At 41.5% G+C, this 21,756-nt stretch overlaps 1 protein-coding gene across 10 annotated transcripts in view; it reads left to right on the top strand.

The window, feature by feature from the left end:
• PPP1R13B (protein phosphatase 1 regulatory subunit 13B) overlaps window positions 1-21,756 on the top strand; it is a 90,835-nt gene that overhangs the window by 27,942 nt on the left and 41,137 nt on the right. For 8 of the 10 annotated variants that reach the window (XM_073895920.1, XM_073895921.1, XM_073895922.1 and 5 more), the window contains exons 2-3: window positions 8,364-8,511; window positions 17,135-17,254. In XM_073895920.1, coding sequence (XP_073752021.1) covers window positions 8,364-8,511; window positions 17,135-17,254 — 268 coding nt within the window. Of the gene's footprint in view, window positions 1-8,363; window positions 8,512-16,664; window positions 16,741-17,134; window positions 17,255-21,756 lie in introns of those variants that run through there. The other 2 variants (XM_073895923.1, XM_073895924.1) reach the window with 2 other exon arrangements.

Here is a 21,756-nt window from a genome sequence, read left to right as displayed (position 1 = left end):
AAACTGCTGAACGGTTTCTCAAAATGGCTATACCAGTTTATATTCCCATACTAGTGCATGAGAGTCCCAATTTCTCCACATCCTCATCAACACTGGTTATTACCTGACTTTTTGATTTTAGGATAGTTCCTTTTTTGTTGTTACAGATAATTTCCCCCCCCCCAGTTTTACTGAGATATAATTGACGTTGAATATTGCATCATTGTATAATTGACATATAACATTGTGTAACACTATATACAGTGTGATGATTTGATACATATGTATATTGCAGATAGTTCCTATTTTATAATGTCTTATACATCCCTAATTTGTGCTTGGTTTGATTTCCTTGCACCAGGAACATCCCTTAAATACCAAGTTTGTAAACATTTTAAAGGATATATGTAGATGTATGTAGATATGTAAATTTGTGGTTATTAGTGATTAGTTGATTTTCTTTATGTAGCTCCAGTGTTCTTGAAAGGGTAAAGTGGCCTCTCAGATTATTCGATACGGTTATACAGTTATCTGCCTGCTAGCCTGTCTTCATTTACTGAGCACATTTATGAGTCCAGCATTGTACTCAGGCTCTGAGTGCAAACACACTCATCCTGCCATCACTGGCCTTATGGTAGTTTTAGGGTTTTTAGATTAAAAAAAACAATTATACATGCAGCTTGATTTCAAAGCTGGTAATGGGTTACAAGTCACTTCCATGAGTCATAAACACTGTTCCAGTAGAGGATGTAATCAAGAGAACACCCATTATTTAGTGTAAGAATGTGGCACTAGAAAAAGCCACAGTGTGTCATAAGAGAGCAGAATAGGAGGCTGTCGCTCACGTTGGGTCAGGAAGGGCAAACACTGGTGTCAGGAAAACTTCCAAGAGGAGGGGGATGTGTGTGGGTGATTGAGGAGGAGGAGCAGGGTGCATGGGGTCTGTGGGCATGGCTTTTCTGGGCTGAGGGGTGGTTGGGGGCCGGCGTCTGGTCCTCACGTGCTGTGTGTGATAGAGTGCACGGTACGAAAACCTTTGCAGGTTTTTCTAAGTGTGGCTAACCAACTCTCTTCTTTTAAGCATGTTCATCTTTTGGGAAGGATAAACTTTAACTTCTTTTCTTTTTCTCTGTACTTACTTTCTTTAGTTCCCCTAATCCTATTGGGTTTCATCTCTCTTACACTTACTATTAAGAGAGAAAAAAACAATACTACCCGTCAGATTGTGACATGCTGTCAGTTCTAAGATATATTGTGATTTCAGAGACGTTAAAATGTAAACAAAACAAAAAGTGCTTTTAAGACCCATAAAATATTGTATTTGTGTTGGAGATGTTTAGTTTTTTAAGTGAAGGAAATCTTGCTAGAATAACGGCAGTGACATGCCTTTTCACCTTTAATTTTAGGTGATGCTTTAGGGAAGTTTGTACCATCCAGGTCAATGCCAGCTTCGTTTATCTTGAAAGCTGCTAAATCTGTCATGATTATAATGAAATTAGCTTTGATTGAATAATTGGAGATTCGGGAAAATGAATTTTGCTAAGATTAGAAAAGATAGGGTTTACTAAAGACTATAATAGAAAACTTAAAAACTGAGGTAATGCTTAATGAATTTTGGATGAGTAAGCTTTTACAGTTAAGTGTCCAGACTCCCAACTGTGCCATTCTGCCTCTTCTGCCCCGCCCCACCATGTTGATCTTACTTGTGAGCTGAAAAGTCTGGGTAATTCAAAAGTGTCCCAGAATAGCGTCATTCCATCCTTCATTCCGACAGCGTGTTCATCAGGGACTCTGCTCTTCAGCAAGTGAGCACAAGCTGTGCTTTTACGAGTACGTGCTAACGGAGCTGCTGGGTGCCCGGGGTGGGAGCTTGGGAGGTGAGTATGTCCATACCAGTTCTGGCCAGAGTTCTGTCTTCCAGAAGCAAATGATGATGTAAACATTCACTGCCTCATGGTGTTGAGAACATACCACGGGCACTGCAGCAGTCGGCAGCGGAATAAAAGTTCTCTGAGGAACTGAGGGAAGCAGAGCACTCACTCTACTACTTATCAGTGAACTGTGGTGTTAGCATTTAAAGAGAAGATAGAAAAAAAAAAACACTAATTTGAAATTTTGATTTATAAAGCATGATTTAGGAAAATATATTATTAGATCTTGAAAAACATTGGCTATGAAATTACATAATGTATCAGAATTATAAAATGTATGTAAACAAGAGTAAAAATACATTCTAGTTCTGTTGAAACTGAAAGCATTAAGGCCCTTCAGTTCTGGGCTTGTTTGCACTGGATCCAGGAATTACTATTTTATTCCAAATTCTAGAGATTCCAGGTCATTTATTTCAGTATTCAAAAGCCCCCAATTTTATAATTTCCTCTTATAGGTTAGCAGAAATAACTGTTTAACTTCTTATAAAATTGAAATGTATGTATAATATCCAAGAAGAACAGGCGGGGGGAAAATGCTTGTTTATTGAACAGACTGGATGTATCTTAGATTATGTGCAGTATTTCCTCCATTATATGGTATGGTGGGGTCTTTATATTCTGCGTGTCATTCATGGAGTCAACTGGATTAGTGTGCCTACCATGCCTCAGATATTGCTGAGGCACTGGGAGATGATGGATTCGGAAGTGGAGTGCTTGGAGCCTAGTGAGCCGGAGGGAGACTCTTAATGCTGTGACGTAATAAAGATATGTGTGAGGAGTAACTGGATCACAAAGGACAGAGCATGTAGCCTCCCCGGTGAGAGGAGGTGGTGAAGGGAGGTTTTGCAAAGGTGGCAGCATATGAATTGGATTTCACAGGCAAGCAGGCAGGGCCCTCCGGCAGGGACAGCAACCTGAGAGAACTTGATTAGATTTGAGGGAGCTAGGCTCAATGTGTGGTAGGGGCTGGGGCTGGGAGGCTAGGAAGGTTATGCCCAATTATGTCTGCTGTGCTGGGAGCTGGGAGCTCACCCGGTAGTCTATAGGCTTTCTCAGAGGGTATTCTGGGGAAATCCAAGCCTCAGAAGAGTCTGTGGGGAACAAGGTACAGGTTCACATGACCATTGGACTGCTAAGTGCTCAGTAAAGAAACTTGTTTCCTGGGGCACCTGGGTGGCTCAGTCGTTAAGCATCTGCCTTCGGCTCAGGTCATGATCTCAGGGTCCTGGGATTGAGCCCCGCATCGGGCTTCCTGCTCAGCGGGAAGCCTGCTTCTCCCTCTCCCACTCCCTCTGCTTGTGTTCCCTCTCTCGCTTTGTCTGTCAAATAAATAAACAAAATCTTGAAAAAAAAAAAAAGAAAAACCTGTTTCCTGTTTATATACTAGGAAAAAACCGTTTTGGGAAGGCTGTTCAGCTGTGTGGAGCTCCTGAGTATTTTAAGCTAGGGAATGACTTCAGTTGATTTACATTTAGAAAGTCAACTGGCAGTGCCAGAGGCTAGATTGGACTGAGGGGAAGTTGGTGGCAAGGAAACCAGTTGAAAACTGTTACATAACATCTGACCATCAATCTAAAGACATTTAATCTCAAAATTTAGGAATTTAGGAATTCTAAGAAAAAACTTTTTTAACAGTGAACTGAAATACTTAATTGACAGCTAGAATTTTAAGTGAGAGGAAGATTTGGGGACAAATGCAGGTTTTGTTTCTGACTTTGATCAAAGAGTAAACAAATATTTCATAATACTGATTAAAGAAAATCTTTGGTTTAAATTGTATTTTAGGAGTAATGTTTTTAAAGAAATCCCTTCCATTATGATCGCTTTAGATCTTAGATCAAAATGGTAGGATTTCTTTTAAAGATTAAAAAAAAATACTGGGGCGCCTGGGTGGCTCAGTTGGTTAAACATCTGCCTTGGGCTCTGGTCGTGATCCCAGGGTCCTGGGATTGAGCGTCAGGCTCCCCGCTGAGCGGGGAGTCTGCTTCTCTCTCTCCCCCTACCAGTCCACCCCGTGTGCTTTCTCGCGCGCTCTCACTCACTCTCAAGTAAATAAAATGTTTTTTAAAAATGTTGGACAAGCAAATTAGATGATGTGGAAGAAATGGATGCATTCCTAGAGATGTATCAACTACCAAAACTGAACCAGGAAGGAATAGAAAACCTGAACAGACCTATAACCACTAAGAAAACTGAAGCAGTCATCAAAAATCTCCCAACAAACACAAAGCTTCCAAACTCATTTTATGAGGCCACCATCACCTTGATCCCCAAACCAAAGACCCCATCAAAAAAGAGAATTATAGACCAATATCCTTGATGAATATGGATGCAAAAATTCTCACCAAAATACTAGCCAAGGATACAACAGTACATTAAAAGGATTATTCACCACGACCAAGTGGTATTTATCCCTGGGCTGCAAGGCTGGTTCAACATCCGCAAATCAATCAATGTGATACAAGACATTAATAAAAGAAAGAACAGGGGCGCCTGGGTGGCTCAGTCAGTAAGCGTCTGCCTTTGGCTCAGGTCATGATCCCGGGGTCCTGGGATCGAGCCCCACATTGGGCTCCCTGCTCGGCGGGAAGCCTGCTTCTCCGTCTCCCACTCCCCCTGCTTGTGTTCCCTCTGTCGCTGTGTCTGTCTCTGTCAAACAGATAAAATCTTAAAAAAAAAAAAAAAAACAAGAACCATATGATCCTCTCAATAGATGCTGAAAAAGCATTTGACAAAGTACAGCATCCTTTCTTGATCAAAACTCTTCAGAGTATAGGGATAGAGGGTACATACCTCAATATCATAAAAGCCATCTATGAAAAACCCACAGCAAATATCATTCTCAGTGGGGAAAAACAGAGCTTTCCCCCTAAGGTCAGGAACGTGGCAGGGATGTCCGCTATCACCGCTGCTATTCAACATAGTATTAGAAGTCCTAGCCACAGCAATCAGACAACAAAAAGAAATCAAAGGCATCCAAATCGACAAAGAAGAAGTCAAACTCTTACTCTTTGCAGATGATATGATACTTTTTGTGGAAAACCCAAAAGACTCCACCCCACAACTGCTAGAACTCATACAGGAATTCAGTAAAGTGGCAGGATATAACATCAATGCACAGAAATCAGTGGCATTCCTATACACCAACAAGACAGAAGAAAGAGAAATTAAGGAGTCGATCCCATTTACAATTGCACCCAAAACCATAAGATACCTAGGAATAAATCTAACCAAAGAGGCAAAGAATCTGTACTCAGAAAACTATAAAATACTCATGAAAGAAATTGAGGAAGACACAAAGAAATGGAAAAACATTCCATGCTCATGAATTGGAAGAACAAATATCGTGAAGGTGTCAATGCTACCTAGAGCAATTTACACATTCAGTGCAATTCCTATCAAAATACCATCCACTTTTTTCAAAGAAATGGAACAAATAATCCTAAAATTTGTATGGAACCAGGAAAGACCCCGAATAGCCAGAGGAACACTGAAAAAGAAAAGCAAAGCTGGCGGCATCACAATTCCGGACTTCCAGCTCTATTACAAAGCTGTCATCATCAAGACAGTTTGGTACTGGCACAAAAACAGACACATAGATCAATGGAACAGAATAGAAAGCCCAGAAATGGACCCTCAACTCTATGGTCAACCCATCTTCGACAAAGCAGGAAAGAATGTCCAATGGAAAAAAGACAGTCTCATCAACAAATGGTGTTGGAAAATTGGACAGCCACATGCAGAAGAATGAAACTGGACCATTTTCTTACACCACACACAAAAATAGACTCCAAATGGTTGAAAGACCTAAACGTGAGACAGGAGTCCATCAAAATCCTAAAGGAGAACACAGGCAGCAACCTCTTTGACCTCAGCCGCAGCAACTTCTTCCTAGAAACATCTCCAAAGGCAAGGGAAGCAAGGGCAGAAATGAACTATTGGGACTTCATCAAGATAACAAGCTTTTGCACAGCAAAGGAAACAGTCCACAAAACCAAAAGACAACCGACAGAATGGGAGAAGATATTTGCAAATGACATATCAGATAAAGGGCTAGTATCCAAAATCTATAAAGAACTTATCAAACTCAACACCCATAGAACAAATAATCCAATCAAGAAATGGGCAGAAGACGTGAACAGACATTTCTGCAAAGAAGACATCCAAATGGCCAACAGACACATGAAAAAGTGCTCAACATCGCTCGGCATCAGGGAAATCCAAATCAAAACCTCAATGAGTTATCTCACACCAGTCAGAATGGCTAAAATTAACAAGTCAGGAAACGACAGATGTTGGCTGGGATGTGGGGAAAGGGGAGCCCTCCTACACTGTTGGTGGGAATGCAAGCTTGTGCAGCCACTCTGGAAAACAGTATGGAGGTTCCTCAAACAGTTGAAACTAGAGCTACCCTACAATCCAGCAGTTGCACTACTGGGTATTTACCCCAAAGATAACAAATGTAGGGATCCAAAGGGGTACATGCACCCCAATGTTTAGAGCAGCCATGTCCACAATAGCCAAACTGTGGAAAGAGCCAAGATGTCCATTGACAGATGAATGGATAAAGAAGATGTGGTTTGTATGTGTGTGTATACACACACACACACACACACACACACACAATGGAATATTATGCAGCCATCAAAAGGAATAAGATCTTGCCATTTGCAATGACGTGGATGGAACTGGAGGGTATTATGCTGAGTGAAATAAGTCAATCAGAGAAAGACATGTATCATATGACCTCACTGATATGAGGAAGTCTTAATCTCGGGAAACAAACTGAGGGTTGCTGGAGTGGTGGGGGGTGGGAGGGATGGGGTGGCTGGGTGATAGACATTGGGGAGGGTGTGTGCTATGGTGAGCGCTGTAAATTGTGTAAGACTGTTGAATCACAGACCTGTACCTCTGAAACAAATAATACATTATATCTTTAAAAAAAAAGATAATAGGAGGGGAAAAATGAAGGGGGGGAAATCGGAGGGGGAGATGAACCGTGGGAGACTATGGACTCTGAAAAACAAACTGAGGGTTCTAGAGGGGAGGGGGTGGGGGGAATGGGTTAGCCTGGTGATGGGTATTAAAGAGGGCACATTCTGCATGGAGCACTGTGTGTTATACACAAACAATGAATCATGGAACACTGCATCAAAAACTAATGATGTATGGTGATTAATATAAATAAAAATGCTGGACAATTTTTTTAATACATGATAATGTATTTTCATGTTTAAGGACCATTTGCATTTTATTCTGATATATTGTATTTGCCCAATTTTTTAAACTTTTTTTTTAAGTAGACTCTATCCCCAACATGAGGGCTTGAACTCATGACCCCGAGATCAAGAGTTACACGCTCCAATGACTGAGCAAGCCAGGTCCCTCTTCCTCAGCTTTGTTATCAGTTTTTAGGAGCCTTTTATTTATTTATTTTTAAAGATTTTACATATTTATTTGACAGAGAGCACACAAGTAGGCGGAGCAGCAGGCAGAGGGAGAGGGAGAAGCAGGCTCTCCGCTGAGCAGGGAACCTGACACAGGGCTCAACACTGGGGACATGGGGCTGGACCCCAGGACCCTGGGATCATGACCCTCAAAGACAGCCGCTTAACCCACTGAGCCACCCAGGTGCCCCCTTAGGAGCCTTTTATATGTTAAGGAGCTTAACTTTTGATTTGTAATATGCATTGCAAATATTTTTCCTTCAGTTTGTCTTTTTTGCTTGAATATATCAATCTTTTTTTATAGTGCCTGGTTTTTGAGCTATAGCTAGAATGAGCTTCTGTACTCCAAGGTTATAAAAAGGAATTTACCTGGTTTTATTCTAGAACTTTTATAAACTTATGGTTTATATTTAAATATTTGATCCTAGTAGGAGGTTATGCTGGTAAATGATGTGCAATATGAATCCAGTTTTTTTTTCCCAGATGGGAATATTAATTGTTCAAACATCATTCATTGCATAGTCTTTTTCCCTCCTCAATTCTGAGTTACCTCTTTCGTCATTTACCATTTTCTGTTTCTGGACTTCATCATTGTTCCATTGATATATTTTGTACTACTGCCATATTGTTTTGAGGCTTTATAGTATCTGGAATGCTAGTTTCCTTCTTATGTTATTTTCTTTTCGAATTCTTCTGACTTGTTTTACCTTTTAATTTTTCTACATGACTTTTGTTTAACTATATTTCTTATTTGTATAAGTAGTCTCTACACCCAGTGTGGGGCTTGAACTCACAACACCAAGATCAAGAGTCACGTGCTTTTCCAGTTGAGCCAGCCAGGCGCCCCTCTACATGAATTTTAGAATCAGCTTGTTTCCAAAAACTAATTCTGTAGGCATTTTGGTGTGGGTGGGGGAGTGGGAGGTAGAGGGGATTGCTTTAAATTTACAGATTAATCCCTTATGATGATGACTCTAAGTTGTAGCTTTAATCTTTTCTCTTACAGATGATATTAACCGTGTTCTTGAGCAACAACGAACAGATTCTAACAGAAGTTCCTATAACACCAGAAACAACATGTCGAGATGTTGTAGAATTTTGCAAGGAACCTGGAGAAGGCAGTTGCCATTTAGCTGAAGTGTGGAGGGGAAATGGTATGTATTAGGCTCTGTAGAGATGACTAAGTATATAAAACGTAATATTTATCAAATGCAAAATATTTCTTGTAGTTCTTAGTTATCTGTAGTAATGAGGAATTGAGTAATTAAAATCACATTACATGGGGATAAGATTTTACAAATGTTTTTCGTAAAAGATATGTAATTTGACCCTTATTACTAGTGCCATCTGAAATAAGTAGGGAAAATAGATGGAGCTCTTCTGTGAGATCTTTCTTGATCTCACTACAAACCAAATGAGAGTTCTCTGTCCTCTGAGACTTTACAGTGTTTTGTTTGATATGTATCGAGTTGTTCATCAACTTTTTCCCTCTGACACTTCAAGGCAGAAACATTATTTTTTTTCACTGCGTACAAAACCTGTTAAACAGTATGTCCTTGATCAGTATTTATTAAATTGTGAAGAGCAGATGCAGTTGACCCTTGAGTAACACAGGTTTGAACTACTCAGGTCCACTTGTATGTGGATTTTTTTTCAGTAAATATATTGGAAAATTTTTGGAGATTTGCAACAATTTGAAAAAACTGAGATAAACCACATAGCCTAGAAATACCAAAAAAATGAAGAAAAAGTTAGCTATTACTGTAAGAACACAGTATGTAATACATGTAACATACAAAATATGTGTGAATTGGCTATTTATTTTATCAGTAAGGCTACTGTCCAACAGTAGGCTATTAGTATTTAAATTCTGGGGGAGTTAAAAGTTATATGTGAATTTTTACCTGCACATGGGGTCAGGGTCCCTAACGTCTGTGTTGTTCAAGGGCTAACTCTACTGGCTCTTACAGTGAAGCTGGGCAAAGATCAGCATAAGTAATACGATTACTGAATACAGAAAATTCTGCAAAATAATTTGGACTCTAAAGGAGAGGTTGAATGTAGATAGGCTGTACTCAGCAAGGGAAGCGATGTGAAGGAAGGATGAGAAGAACACAGACACAGTGTGCTTCTGAGATCGCTACGGGACTGGTGTTACGGGAAGGTAGACAGCTAGCTGAGGAACAGGTATTGAGAGAAAGTAGGCAGCAGGGAAGAGACTAGAAGAACTAGCTTGCACAAAGGCCTTCAGTGCCAGCCGAGGATTTACGCGGTAGGAAAACGGAGTAGGTATGGACAGGTCTGCGTTGGAAAGAAAAAGAATGATCAGTTGGAACATGCTGAATCTGAGGTGATAATGAGAGCATCCAAATTCAGGTGTTTAAAGGGGACTTAGGGATAATCACTGAAGGCTTACACTTTTTTAAATAGCTTTATTGAGATAAAATTCACATACAATATGTTCACGCATTTAAAGTGTGCAATTCAGTCATTTCAATGCACTCAGGGTTGTGCAGCCATCACCCCAAAGAACATTTTCATCACCACAAACAAGAAACTTCATACCCCTTAGCAATCATTTCCTATCCCTCTCCAACCCCCTCCATCCTGAGGAGCCACTAATCTCCTGTCTGTAGATTTTCCCGTTCTGGATAGTTCACATAAATGGAATCATACAATATGGAGTCCCCTTTGGCTGGCTTTCATTGAGCATGATGTTTTGCGAGGTTCATCCATGTTGTTTTGGTATCAGTACTTCATTCCTTTTTGTTGCTGAATAATATTCTACTAGATGGATTTTTGTTTATCCATTGCAATTGATGAGCATTTGAGTTGCCTCCACTTTCTAGCTATTATGAGTAGTGCTGCTCTGAACATTCGTGTACAAGTGTTTGGGTAGATGTTTGTTTTCACCTCTCTTAGGTGTGTACTTATGAGTAGGATTGCAGAGTGGTAAGGCAATTGTTTAACTTGTTGAGGAATTGCCAGCTTATTTTCCAAAGCAACCATTTTATAGTCTCAGCAGCAGTAAGTGAGGGTTCCAGTTTCCCCACATTCTTGCCAACACTTGATATTATGTATATGATTCTAGCCATCCTAGTGGGTGTGAGCAGTATCTCATTGTGGTTTTGATTTGCATTTCCGTAGTGACTAATGATGTTGAGTATCTTTTCATGTGCTCATTGGCCATTTGCATATCTTTAGAGAAATGTCTATTTAGATCCTTTGCCCATTTTTAATTGAGTTGTCTTTTTATTATTGAGTTATAAGAGTTTTTGTTTTTAATTGAGGTATAATTGACATATATTAGTTTCCCATACCTAATGGTATTTGTATATATTGTGAAATGATCACTTCAGTAAGTCTAATTAACATCCATCACCACACAGTTACAAAAAAGTTTTTTTCTTGTGACCAGAACTTTCAAGATCTATTCTTTTAGCAACTTTCTTTTTTTTTTTTTTTTAAGATTTTTTAATTTATTTGACAGATAGCGAGAGCAGGGACACAAGCAGGGGGAGAGGGAGAAGCAGGCTTCCCACCAAGCAGGGAGCCTGATGTGGGGCTCGGTCCCAGGACCCTGGGATCATGATCCGAGCCAAAGGCAGATGCCTAACGACTGAGCCACCCAGGCGCCCCTTTTAGCAACTTTCAAATATGCATTACAGTATTATTAACTAAAGTCTCCATGCTGTACATTACATCCCCAGTAAGAGTTCTTTATATATTCTAGATACAAGTCCCTTGTCGGGTATATGATTTTTAAATATTTTCTTCCAAAGTCTTGTGCTTTTAATGTGATCCTTAGAATTCAGAGCAAAGATTTTGGGGTACATTGAGAGGAATTTGACTTTGATAAATGCTGGACTATTACTAAACCAGAAGTAAGAGGGTAGGTCCCCAGTTCTCAGTCTGATAACAGTGACAGGAAGCCGGGGGGATGTGTATGCGGGGACAGTTAAGTAATGACAGTTTGTGGGGTGACTGCTGTTAGAGCCTGGTCATTGTGTTATCGTTGCTTCTTCCCCAGCCTCTTAGCACTCTTGTTCTTTGTTACTTGTTGTCACTTCTAAGTCTTGACCTCCCTCTCCCTCTCCTCTGACACATCTGGGAGGGAATAAACTTTTACTGTTAAGTATCATTGCTCCGGATAGTCACCTGGCCATTGAGAATGCCAGTCTCCCTTACAGGAGTCTTTTGGTTGGTGCTCTCCTTGTTTCCACGCCCACCTGAAATCATACCCCATTGTTTTACCTCCTCAGGAATGAGGACTAACACCTCACAGCAGAGGGTCGCAGCATACTCTGGTTGCTTTGGCTTTTGTATCTGCTGTTCTCATTGTCTGGGACAATCCCTAGCACCCATCTCCCTTTGCTTGGCTAACTTCTGTTCATTCTTTGCCTCTCATCCCTTCTTTGAGTCTCAGAGGGTGTTACAATGACCCTCCCCTGTGCTACAGTGCTGTCATAGTATTTATCAGAACGGAATACAGCAGTTTTCATCTCCCTCATTGGACTACAGTTCCTGACGGCAAGGCAGGAACATGTCTGTTCACTATCATATTCCCTCAGTAAACACTTAAACCATTGAGTAAAATAGACAACAAAGCTGGGTCTTGAAGAGATACTTTCTGGTGGGTAAGATTCAGAGGAAGGGGGAAAGCACTTAGAACAGCCATTCTCTATTTTTAACTCTAGAGAAACCCTTACAGAAATTTTCAGGTTTCAGAGAATCCTTGCATAAAAATTATTGCATCTACAACTCATGGTATATTAGTGTGCTCAGTGTGTCATAAGTATAATACCCCACTATAATTGTCCGTGCTTTGGAGAAGAGCCTCGTTCTCTGCGGCTCTGTGTATTAGTTTGCTAGTGCTGCCATAACACAGTACTGCAGCCTCGGTGGCTTAAACACCAGACATTCATTCTCAAGTCTGAGGTCAAAATGTTGGCAGGCTTAGTTTTTCCTGAGGCCTCTCTCCTTGGCTTACAGATGCCACCCTCTCTCTGTGTCTTCCCTCTAGTCTCTTCTTCATAGGAGGACATAGTGGATTCGAGCCCACCCTGGTGACCTCATTTTTACTTATTACCTCCTTAAAGATGCAGTTTCAAAAAGGTTGCATTCTGAGGTTCTGGGGGTTAGGAGTTCAACATATGAATTAGTGGGGGCACGTAGCTCAGCCCATCACAGCCTGTCAATCTGGCCAGTTTGCCTTACTTGTGCTTTCCTCCCAACACAGGACCAGCTCTCTTGTGAACCAGGTGTGGAGGTAGAATCTTCAGCTTTTCCTTTTGTCAAATTTCCTACTTGCTTTTATTTTTGCCTTATCCAAGAGCACCTGAAAGTCTTATCGTAGATTCCCATTACTAGAGACGCTGTTAGCTTCTCCGCTCACACGAGCATGATGTTTTAGGTAGCCTTTATTATTTAAAACAAGGGCAGTGAAGCTTAGCTTACTTTTCTTGAAATTAGTCTTTTCTTTGAAATTTTTAATTCATAAAGGGAAGCAATAAATTTGTTAAATAACTGACTTAGGACAAAATTGGACTTAATCGTTATGAAGTTATGCTCAGGGGCGCCTGGGTGGCTCAGTCAGTTGAGTGTCAGACTCTTGGTTTTGGCTCAGGTCATGATCTCAGGGTCCTGGGATCGAGTCCTATGTCAGGCTCTGTGCTCAGCGAGGAGCCTGCTGGAAATTCTCTCTCTGCCTCTCCTCTGTTCCTCCCCCTTCTCACGCTCTCTCTCTCTCTAAAAGAAATAAATACAATCTTAAAAAAAAAATCTTTTTTCTAGGCCTGTATACATAAAAAGTGTTACTTCTAAAACTAATTTACTTCTTTAAAGTTCACTTTGTGCTTGGGTTTTTTGTGCAAATAATTGTGTGCTGAACTTGAGCTAAGCAAACACATATTTCATTTTTCAACGGAGATGAGACCATTTCTGTCTTCGCCCTGACGTTTGAGGAGCAAGACAGAGCTTGCCTGCACGTGCAGGAGGGTGCAACTTTAGCAGCACAATGCTCGTTACATTGCTGGGAATGGCAGGACCCTTTTCTTTATAGAAGTCTAGAACTTGTCTGGGGCAGAGCAATACATCACACCGTGAATGTATGATTAGACTATAGCCCATAAAGTTCTTTCTTTGCCTCAAAGTCCACTTCTTAGGGTGGATTTAGAGAAAACCCACTTCTCAGAGCACATTTAAAGAAAGGTTTCTCATGCAGCCCTATGCTTACGTTAAAGGTGGACACCGCTGCTCACTGTTGTCCTGCCACTCTCCCAAGTCACTGCCTGTGAGCCCCCGGTCTTGCTGACATCCTTCCTCGCTTCCAAGCACAAGCAGCAGTGGGAACATTTCAGGATTTCCTTTTTTCTCCTTTAACTTGAGATAAAATTCACATATCATAAAAATTACTATTTTTAAGTGTACGGTTTGGTGGCATTTAGGACATTCACGGTGTTGTATAGCCATCACCAAACTCTGTTCCTCTCCATTCCTTCCTCCTCTAGCCACTGGCAACCACTGTATGACTATCTGACCCTATGTATTTGACTATTGTAGGTACCTCCTATAAATGGAATCATATAATATGTGGCTTTTTGGTCTGGCTTCTTTTACTTAGCATAATATTTTCAGGGTTCATCCATGTTGTAGTATATCTCAGTACTTAATTCCTTTTTTTGGCTTAATAATATCTGTAGTGTGATAGACCACATTTTATCCATCAGCAGGTGATGGACCTTTGGGTTGTTTCTACTTTTTGGTTGTGATAATGCTGCTGTGAACATTCACATGTAAATGCTTATGTGGGCATGTTTTCACTTCTCTTGAGTGTAGGCCTAGGTTTAGAATTTCTCTTATCTCATACCTTGTCTTCAAAAATTGCCACTTTATGGGGCACCTGGGAGGCTCAGTCAGTTAAGCATCTGCCTTCGGCGCAGGTCATGATCCCAGGGTCCTGGGATCGAGCCTCGCATCGGGCTCCCTGCTCAGCAGAAAGCCTGCTTCTCCCTCTCCCACTCCCCCTGCTTGTGTTCCCTCTTTTGCTGTGTCTCTCTCTGTCAAATAAATAAAATCTTAAAAAAAAAAAATTGCCACTTTGGGCTTCCAGGAATGTTTGTAAAACACAAACACTAATAAAATATAAAACAGAAAGGCATACTTAATAATTAAGCAAGAAATTACCAAAAAAATATAAAAATTTCACAATACAATTTACTTTTCACCTACACAAACCACATTTGTTAATGTTGGTAATAGCAAAGAGTGGAGGTAGGGGGTAGCTCCTGAGGTATTAAACTCTTGAGAATGAGAAATTCCCTCCAGTTTTCTGTTGCAGAGCTAGAGGTTATAATAGGTCCTATGAATCAGTCGTCGGCATGTGAAGAAGTATTGGGGGAGATGTTTCTGGAGAAAGAGGCTAATGCCATCAGCCTGCAGTCCTCCCCTCCATGCATTACAGCACTCACCATTTACCAACTGCCTGTTTGAGAATTGGGTAGTAGTTGGGGTGGGGGGTACCTGGCAGACACCACCTCAGCTCAGTGGTCGAGCCCAGCTTCATGGTGATCTGTCATGATGGCACACACAACCTGGTGTGATGAGAGGAGAAGGTATCCCACCTCTGTGGAGTTCTCCCCAAAATCCATCACCTCAGTCTAACCATGGGAAAAACATTAGACAAGTCAAAATTACGGGCATTCTACAAAATACCTGACCAGAACACCTCCAGACTGTCAAGGGCATTAAAAAAGGGGGAGGTGGGGAGGACTGAACTGTTATAGAGCAGCGAGACCCAGGGTTTAAGATAAGTAAATGCAACGTTGTTTTCTGGTTCAGTTCCCGGAACAGAAAGAGGACATTAGGGGAGAAACTGGTGGTGTGCAGATAAAGCCTGGAATTTAATTAACACTAATGCACTAGCATCAGTTTCTTAGTTTGACAAAGATTCCATAGTTAAGATGTTAGCATTAAGGGAAACTGGGTGAACTCTGTACTGTCTTGACTACTTTTCTAGAGGTCTGCAATCATTCTAAAATGAAAGTTATTTTTATATATTTTTATATATTATGTAAACAAAATTTGTAAGGTATAAGGGAATAGATTAAGATTTACCAGACCTCTGTGGTGACTTCAAAAAAAAAAAAATCATTGGGGGCACCTGGGTGGCTCGGTTGGTTAAGTGGCTGCCTTCTGCTTGGGTCATGATCCCAGGATCCTGGGATCAAGTCCTGCGTCGGGCTCCTTCCTCAGCGGGGAGCCTGCTTGTCCCTCTCACTCTGCCTGCTGCTCTGCCTACTTGTGTTCTCTCTCTGTCTTTGTCAAATAAACAAATAAAATCTTTGAAAAAAAAAGGAAAGAAAAGAAAATCAATGAAGAACACAAGGTGCCTGAACAAAATAGAGCCATGTTCATGGACTAGAAGACTCAGTTTACAGAGATTTTTGGGTCTCCCCAAATTTTATTTATAAATAAATTAATATGATTACAGTCAAAAGCCTACGTTTAAAAAAAGAACTTGATGAGCAGCTCCTTTAAAAGATAGATGGGAGCAAAGGGCCGAGCAGTGCCAAGACAGTTTTAAAGGTAAGCCACGTGAGGGGACCTCACGTAGCAGACAGCAGTGATAAAAGCAGTAGCCTTGAAGACTGGCATCGCACCAAGGGAGAGCAAGGGCCCACAGAATAGAAGAGACCGGGGTCACTAGGGCCTGAGCCGGGTCAGAGGTGACAGTCATTGGTTTCCAGTAAGTAAATGATGCTGGGACAATTGACGATTCAAGTAGGAAAAACAAAATCAGATCAGTTCCATAAAGACAGTGAAAAACAATACTTAATAATTTGTAGGAAAAAAATATAGATATCCCTTTGACCTTGGAGTAGAGAGGATTTATTGTACAAAAAAATTCAAAATCAGAAAAGATTGATAACTGCTTACATTTAAAATTTTTAAATTTCTGTATAACAAAAGGCACCAACAAAATTAAAAGACAAGCCTATTTTCAATATAACCAACCCAGGGTTAGTATCCAAAATATAGATAGTTCTTCAGATACCTAAGAAAAAGGCAAACAACTCAGGTTTTTGGTTTGTTTTGATTTCTGTTTGTACACATGATGTGGTTCTAAGCAGACTAGCGTGAAACTATGAAATGGTACCTTGTAAATTTAACACCTGTGTTAGTGCTCTTCTCGAGTGACTGGCGTCGATACTCTGTGAGTAAGGGGGTTTTTAGCTTTATTTTAATATTTGAAATGCATTAGTATATTTGATTCTGTAGAATTTCATTTTTATTATCAACTGGATAGTTTTTGGTCTCTGCAGGTCCTGGCCAACATTCACAGCACCGGTATCTGAGTTGCCAGGAGGTGCCCTGTCCATCCTGTGTGTATCTGACTGCCACAAGCAACATTTTCATGAATGGCGAAGCTGGACCTGTGTGTTAATGTGTTTCTCTGAAGAGTGGAAGGCACAGTGCCTTCTGATAAATAAATATCCTAGAGGACATTTTTCAGTGTTCCCAATTAATGTTGCAAAATCGCTTTTACATACACTTCTTGTGCTTATGTGTTACTTAAATTATTTCCCGGGAACGCATACTCCTGCTTTCACCTCATTAAAGTTAAAATTTAGTGCTTATAATATCCTTGAGTCCTAATACGTGTGTGTGTGTGTGTGTGTGTGTGTGTGTGTGTACACACTTATTTAAATCTATATTTTTTACTTTTGGTTGGAGTCATTTTGTTTCTGGAATAAGTAAGATGTGGTTTTTTTCTAGAGCGTCCCATACCCTTTGATCACATGATGTATGAACATCTTCAGAAGTGGGGGCCACGCAGGGAAGAAGTGAAATTTTTCCTTCGACATGAAGATTCCCCAACTGAGAGCAGTGAGCAAGGTAGATAAGTGCTTTCCCCATTTGTTAATTCCTGCCATAAAAGTTAATTTAAGTGAAATAGGAATGTTAAATTACATCTTTGTTTTCCCTTCACTCACAAGTGGTGAGAGGGAGAGTTGGTGTCTCGCATTTCTGTGACCTCTGTTACGGCAGTCCACAACTCCACGCTGTGTGGGCACTCTGGCCTTGCTTCATTCCCTGGGCTCCAGGCCAGTGAGGTGATAGACTCAGACATGTGAGGAGGCCTGCTGTCTAAAGACATTGTTTGTTTTTTTTTTTTAATTTTTTTATTGTTATGTTAATCACCATATATTACATCATTAGTTTTTGATGCAGTGTTCCATGATTCATTGTTTGTTCATAACACCCAGTGCACCATGCAAAACGTGCCCTCCTCAATACCCATCACCAGGCTAACCCATCCCCCCACCCCCCTATAAAGACATTGTTTTTGATAAATACTGGATGGATCAAACATCGAGATTTTAAGAATAAATAAAACCATGAAAGGATTAGAATTCTGAGAAGTGTTTTTTAAAAAAAATTTTTAGAGTGAACAAGAACTTTCTAAGTATAACACTAAGCTATAAAAGACAAACCGAATTATTGAGAAAAGAAGAACACCCCCCCCAAAAAAAACTGTGGCGATAACCACCCTAAGCAAAGTCAAAAGACAAATTATAAACTGGGAAACAGCATTTATAGTTCATATTGCAAGGGCTAACTACCTTTATATATGAGTTTCTAAAAATTGGTAAGGAAAATCTGTTTTTTTATTTGACAGAGACACAGCGAGAGAGGGAACACAGGCAGGGGGAGTGGGAGAGGGAGAAGCAGGCTCCCCGCTGAGCAGGGAGCCCGATGCGGGGCTCGATCCCAGGACCCTGGGATCATGACCTGAGCCGAAGGCAGACGCTTAACAACTGAGCACCCAGGCGCCCCAGAAAATCAGTTTTTTAAAAAACGGCAAGATGTACACACAGGTCACAGAAAAGCAAATATACTTGGCTTTAGGTTATGTGAAAGGATGTTCAGCCTTACTCCTAAATAAAAGAATGCAGGGAAAACAGTGGATCTATTTCACCTGTTACGCTGGCAAAGACGAGAACATTTACTAATGCAGTATTGGCAAGGAGGTCGAGAAACAGGCCCTCTTCCGTGATGCTGTGGGAGTGCCAGTTGGCAGCTCCTTCTGAGAGGCAGTTTAGCAATATGTACTAAACCTACAAAAGCACCAGACCTTTCACCTAGCAGTCTCACTTCTGAGAACTTACCCTAAGGCTCTGCCTGCACACACACAAAATAGTGCGTACGTAACATCGCTTGTAAGGCCTTGTTACTTGTGGAGTGTTGCTGGTAGGAGCGGCCTGAGCCCGCCGTGGGCATCATGGGCATAGGTTAAAGAGATGGCGGTACCTCCGTACAGTAGGCTGCTCCACAGCCAGAAATAAGGAAGCAGCTCTGTGCCCTGACCCACACCATCTCCTGGACAGGTGAGTAAATAAGCACAGCGCCAAACCACATGCCCATTCTGCTGCCTTCTGCGTGACAGAGACAAAAGCCTAATTCTGTGCATCTATACTGGCTTGTCCATGTGAAAAGTGTCTTTGGAAGCTGCAGGACAGGAGAGGGAGGGCAAATTGTTAATTATGTACCTGTTTGTTCCTTTTGAATTTTGAACCATGGGAGTATGCAACCTATTTTTGAATCAGAATTTAAACAAAATAAGAGAATCTTTTTTTAAAAGTCTGTATATACACTGTGCAGTTAAGAGACCCTTAACTTGTTATTTAACAGTGATTGTGGATTACTTCTGGTATTTAAAAAAATAAATAAGGGACATCCTTTTGTAAAAAGGTTCCTTTATTGCAAATTATCCCCTTTTATTTATATTATATCAGAAAGGACATTTTGTCCCTAGGATGAGCTACTGGCTACTTAAAATCATCTATCCATAGCTGTAAATATGGTTCTGCTGCTGTTTTTTACAGTGTATCATTACTTCTGGGTCTTACTGCATCTGCTGCTGGTCATCTGGAGTCAGGAGGCCAGGGCTCCAGGGCTAGCTCTTCATCCACCATTACTTTAGACAAGGGCCCAACCTCTCAGGACAAAAGCCTCCTGAGACAGAGGCTAGACGAGCTGACAGCTGAGTGCTATTCTAGTACCAAGAATTTATTTTAGCTCTCTGCCTGAGCTCTCCAAATACTTATACCCCTCCTGTACCTGGTTATACTTTTTATTTTTATTTTTAAGGGTTTATACTTTTTTTAAAAAAAATTATTTATTTATTTATTTGACAGAGCACAAGCAGGGGGAGTGGCAGGCGAAGGGAGAAGCAGACCCCCACTGAGCAAGGAGCCCGATGTGGGGCTCGATCCCAGGACCCTGGGATCATGACCTGAGCCAAAGGCAGATGCTTAATTGACTGAGCCACTCAGGCGCCCCAGTACCTAGCTATACTTAAATTAAAAGTTCTGTATTTTACTTTTACTGATATAATATTTGTACATACCTGTTAATGTCCTGGGTGGTGGGCTGGGGGGTAGGTCTTATTTTATTCTCACTTTATAAAGTTTAGAAGTGTTAGGAATACTTAAGAGAACTGTTCAGAATCATAAGAAAGGTGACAATGCTGACCTTCCAGTTACCCTGCATCATCACCCTGCAGTGCTGCTCAGCCTGGTGGCGCTGACACAGGAGGCACTGCAGTTAAGTAGGAGGAGGGGCTGTTGAGCTGCGTGGCGGGAAGAGGACCACTGTCAGCACAGAGCAGAGCATTCAGGAAAGGCAGCCTGGGGACCTTAAGGGATGAGCAGGCTGTGGAGGGGAGCACGCAGGGCACCAGGTTGAAGGAGGCTCCCAGGAAGGTGTGGTGACGGGGATTCCTAGACTGGCAGGGACCATCAGTCAGGACTGGAAGAACCAAATTCGTCACAGCTTGCATCGCTTTATAGAACCTTCCAGCACAGTTCCTGCCTCCCTACTTGACCCTCCTCAGCTTGGCTTAGATGGCATTTGTAATAGGACCCTACCCATCTCTTCAACCTCCCTGTCCCTTCTTTTTTTTTTTTTTTTTAAAGATTTTATTTATTTATTTGAGAGAGAATGAGAGAGAGAGAGCACGAGAGGGAAGAGGTCAGAGGTAGAAGCAGACTCCCTGCTGAGCAGGGAGCCCGATGCGGGACTCGATCCCGGGACTCCAGGATCATGACCTGAGCCGAAGGCAGTCGCTTAACCAACTGAGCCACCCAGGCGCCCTCCCTGTCCCTTCTTTATCCCTTTCAGCCACATCCCTTCTTGCATCTTCATATTCTGTGGGCCCTGACTCACGTAACCCCTCATAATGCTCTGCCCTCTGCCGTGTTTCCTCTGCCTCTGCTTATGCACTGCACCTGTCTCTCAGAGCCCAAGCAGTAAGATGGTGGGTGCTTTGGGGATGCCTGGGTGGCTCAGTCAGTTGGGCATCTGGCTCTTATTTTCTGCTCGGATCGTGATCCCGTGGGTCATGGGATCGAGCCCTGCATCAGGCTCTGCTGTCAGCGGAGAGTCTGCTTAAAAGATTCTCTCCCTCTGCCTCTCCCCACCACTCCCCACCACCATCTCAAATAAATAAGCACATATATATTTTTTAAAAAGGGTGCTTTGTTTTCCTGTTTTGTTTGCTGAGCTTCTCCTCCAGTTTATATTCTAAGCAGCCAGAGTTGAGGATCCAAGAACGTGTTTCCTCTGTGCTTCCCACAGAGCTGAGTAGAAGGCAGCTGTCACCAACTGATATTATTTAAAAGGGATTACATTTGAGTGTTTATTGTGTAGAACTACAGGATATATAACAAGAAGTGAAAGAACTCCCTCATCAAAATGATGAGAGTTCTGTACCTGGAAGCTAGAGGAGAGCATTGGGGACGTTCGCTTCAGTCACCTTTTACACTTGGAACAGCAAACTTAGAGTGTAAAGTAGCTCAATGAGGGCCATGTGCAGAGCATAAACTAGAACCCAGGAGCTGGTGCCCTGGAGACGGGAGCGAGGCTGCTCACTTAGTATGGGTCTTGGGCAAGTGACTTCCCATCCCTCTGCCCGTCTCCTCATCTGCACAGTGCATAGCGCTGTGATTGCAGTTGGTGAGGTGTTCTGGTGAGGTGCTCAGTGGGGCTGATACACAGGGAGCACTCACCAAATGTCACCTCTTACTGTTTTTTATTTTCTGACTTCAAAATGTAAGGTCATCTTTACCATCAGAGGTTAAGTGGCATTTGGTATAATTCTAATGTATGTCTTATAGTATTCTGACTTCTTGGTAGCTTGTTGTTTGGAAGAGGCAGACATTCTAGAATATTAAATTAACCTGAATACCTTATTCCTTAAAAATACCAAGAATAAGTAAGAATTTAATTTACCTTCTAAACTGACAGATGCCATAATCTAAGGGAAGCGTGTGGCTGTGTGTGTGTGTGAGTGATTCCTGCTACTAGGAAACTGCTCTAGACTCCATGAGGCGGCT

Source organism: Callorhinus ursinus, unplaced genomic scaffold, assembly GCF_003265705.2.
Source record: "Callorhinus ursinus isolate GAN/ISIS: 27379988/994484 unplaced genomic scaffold, GSC_fseal_2.0 scaffold8, whole genome shotgun sequence".
NCBI lineage: Eukaryota > Metazoa > Chordata > Mammalia > Carnivora > Otariidae > Callorhinus > Callorhinus ursinus.
This window is presented reverse-complemented; position numbering and strand designations above follow the sequence as displayed.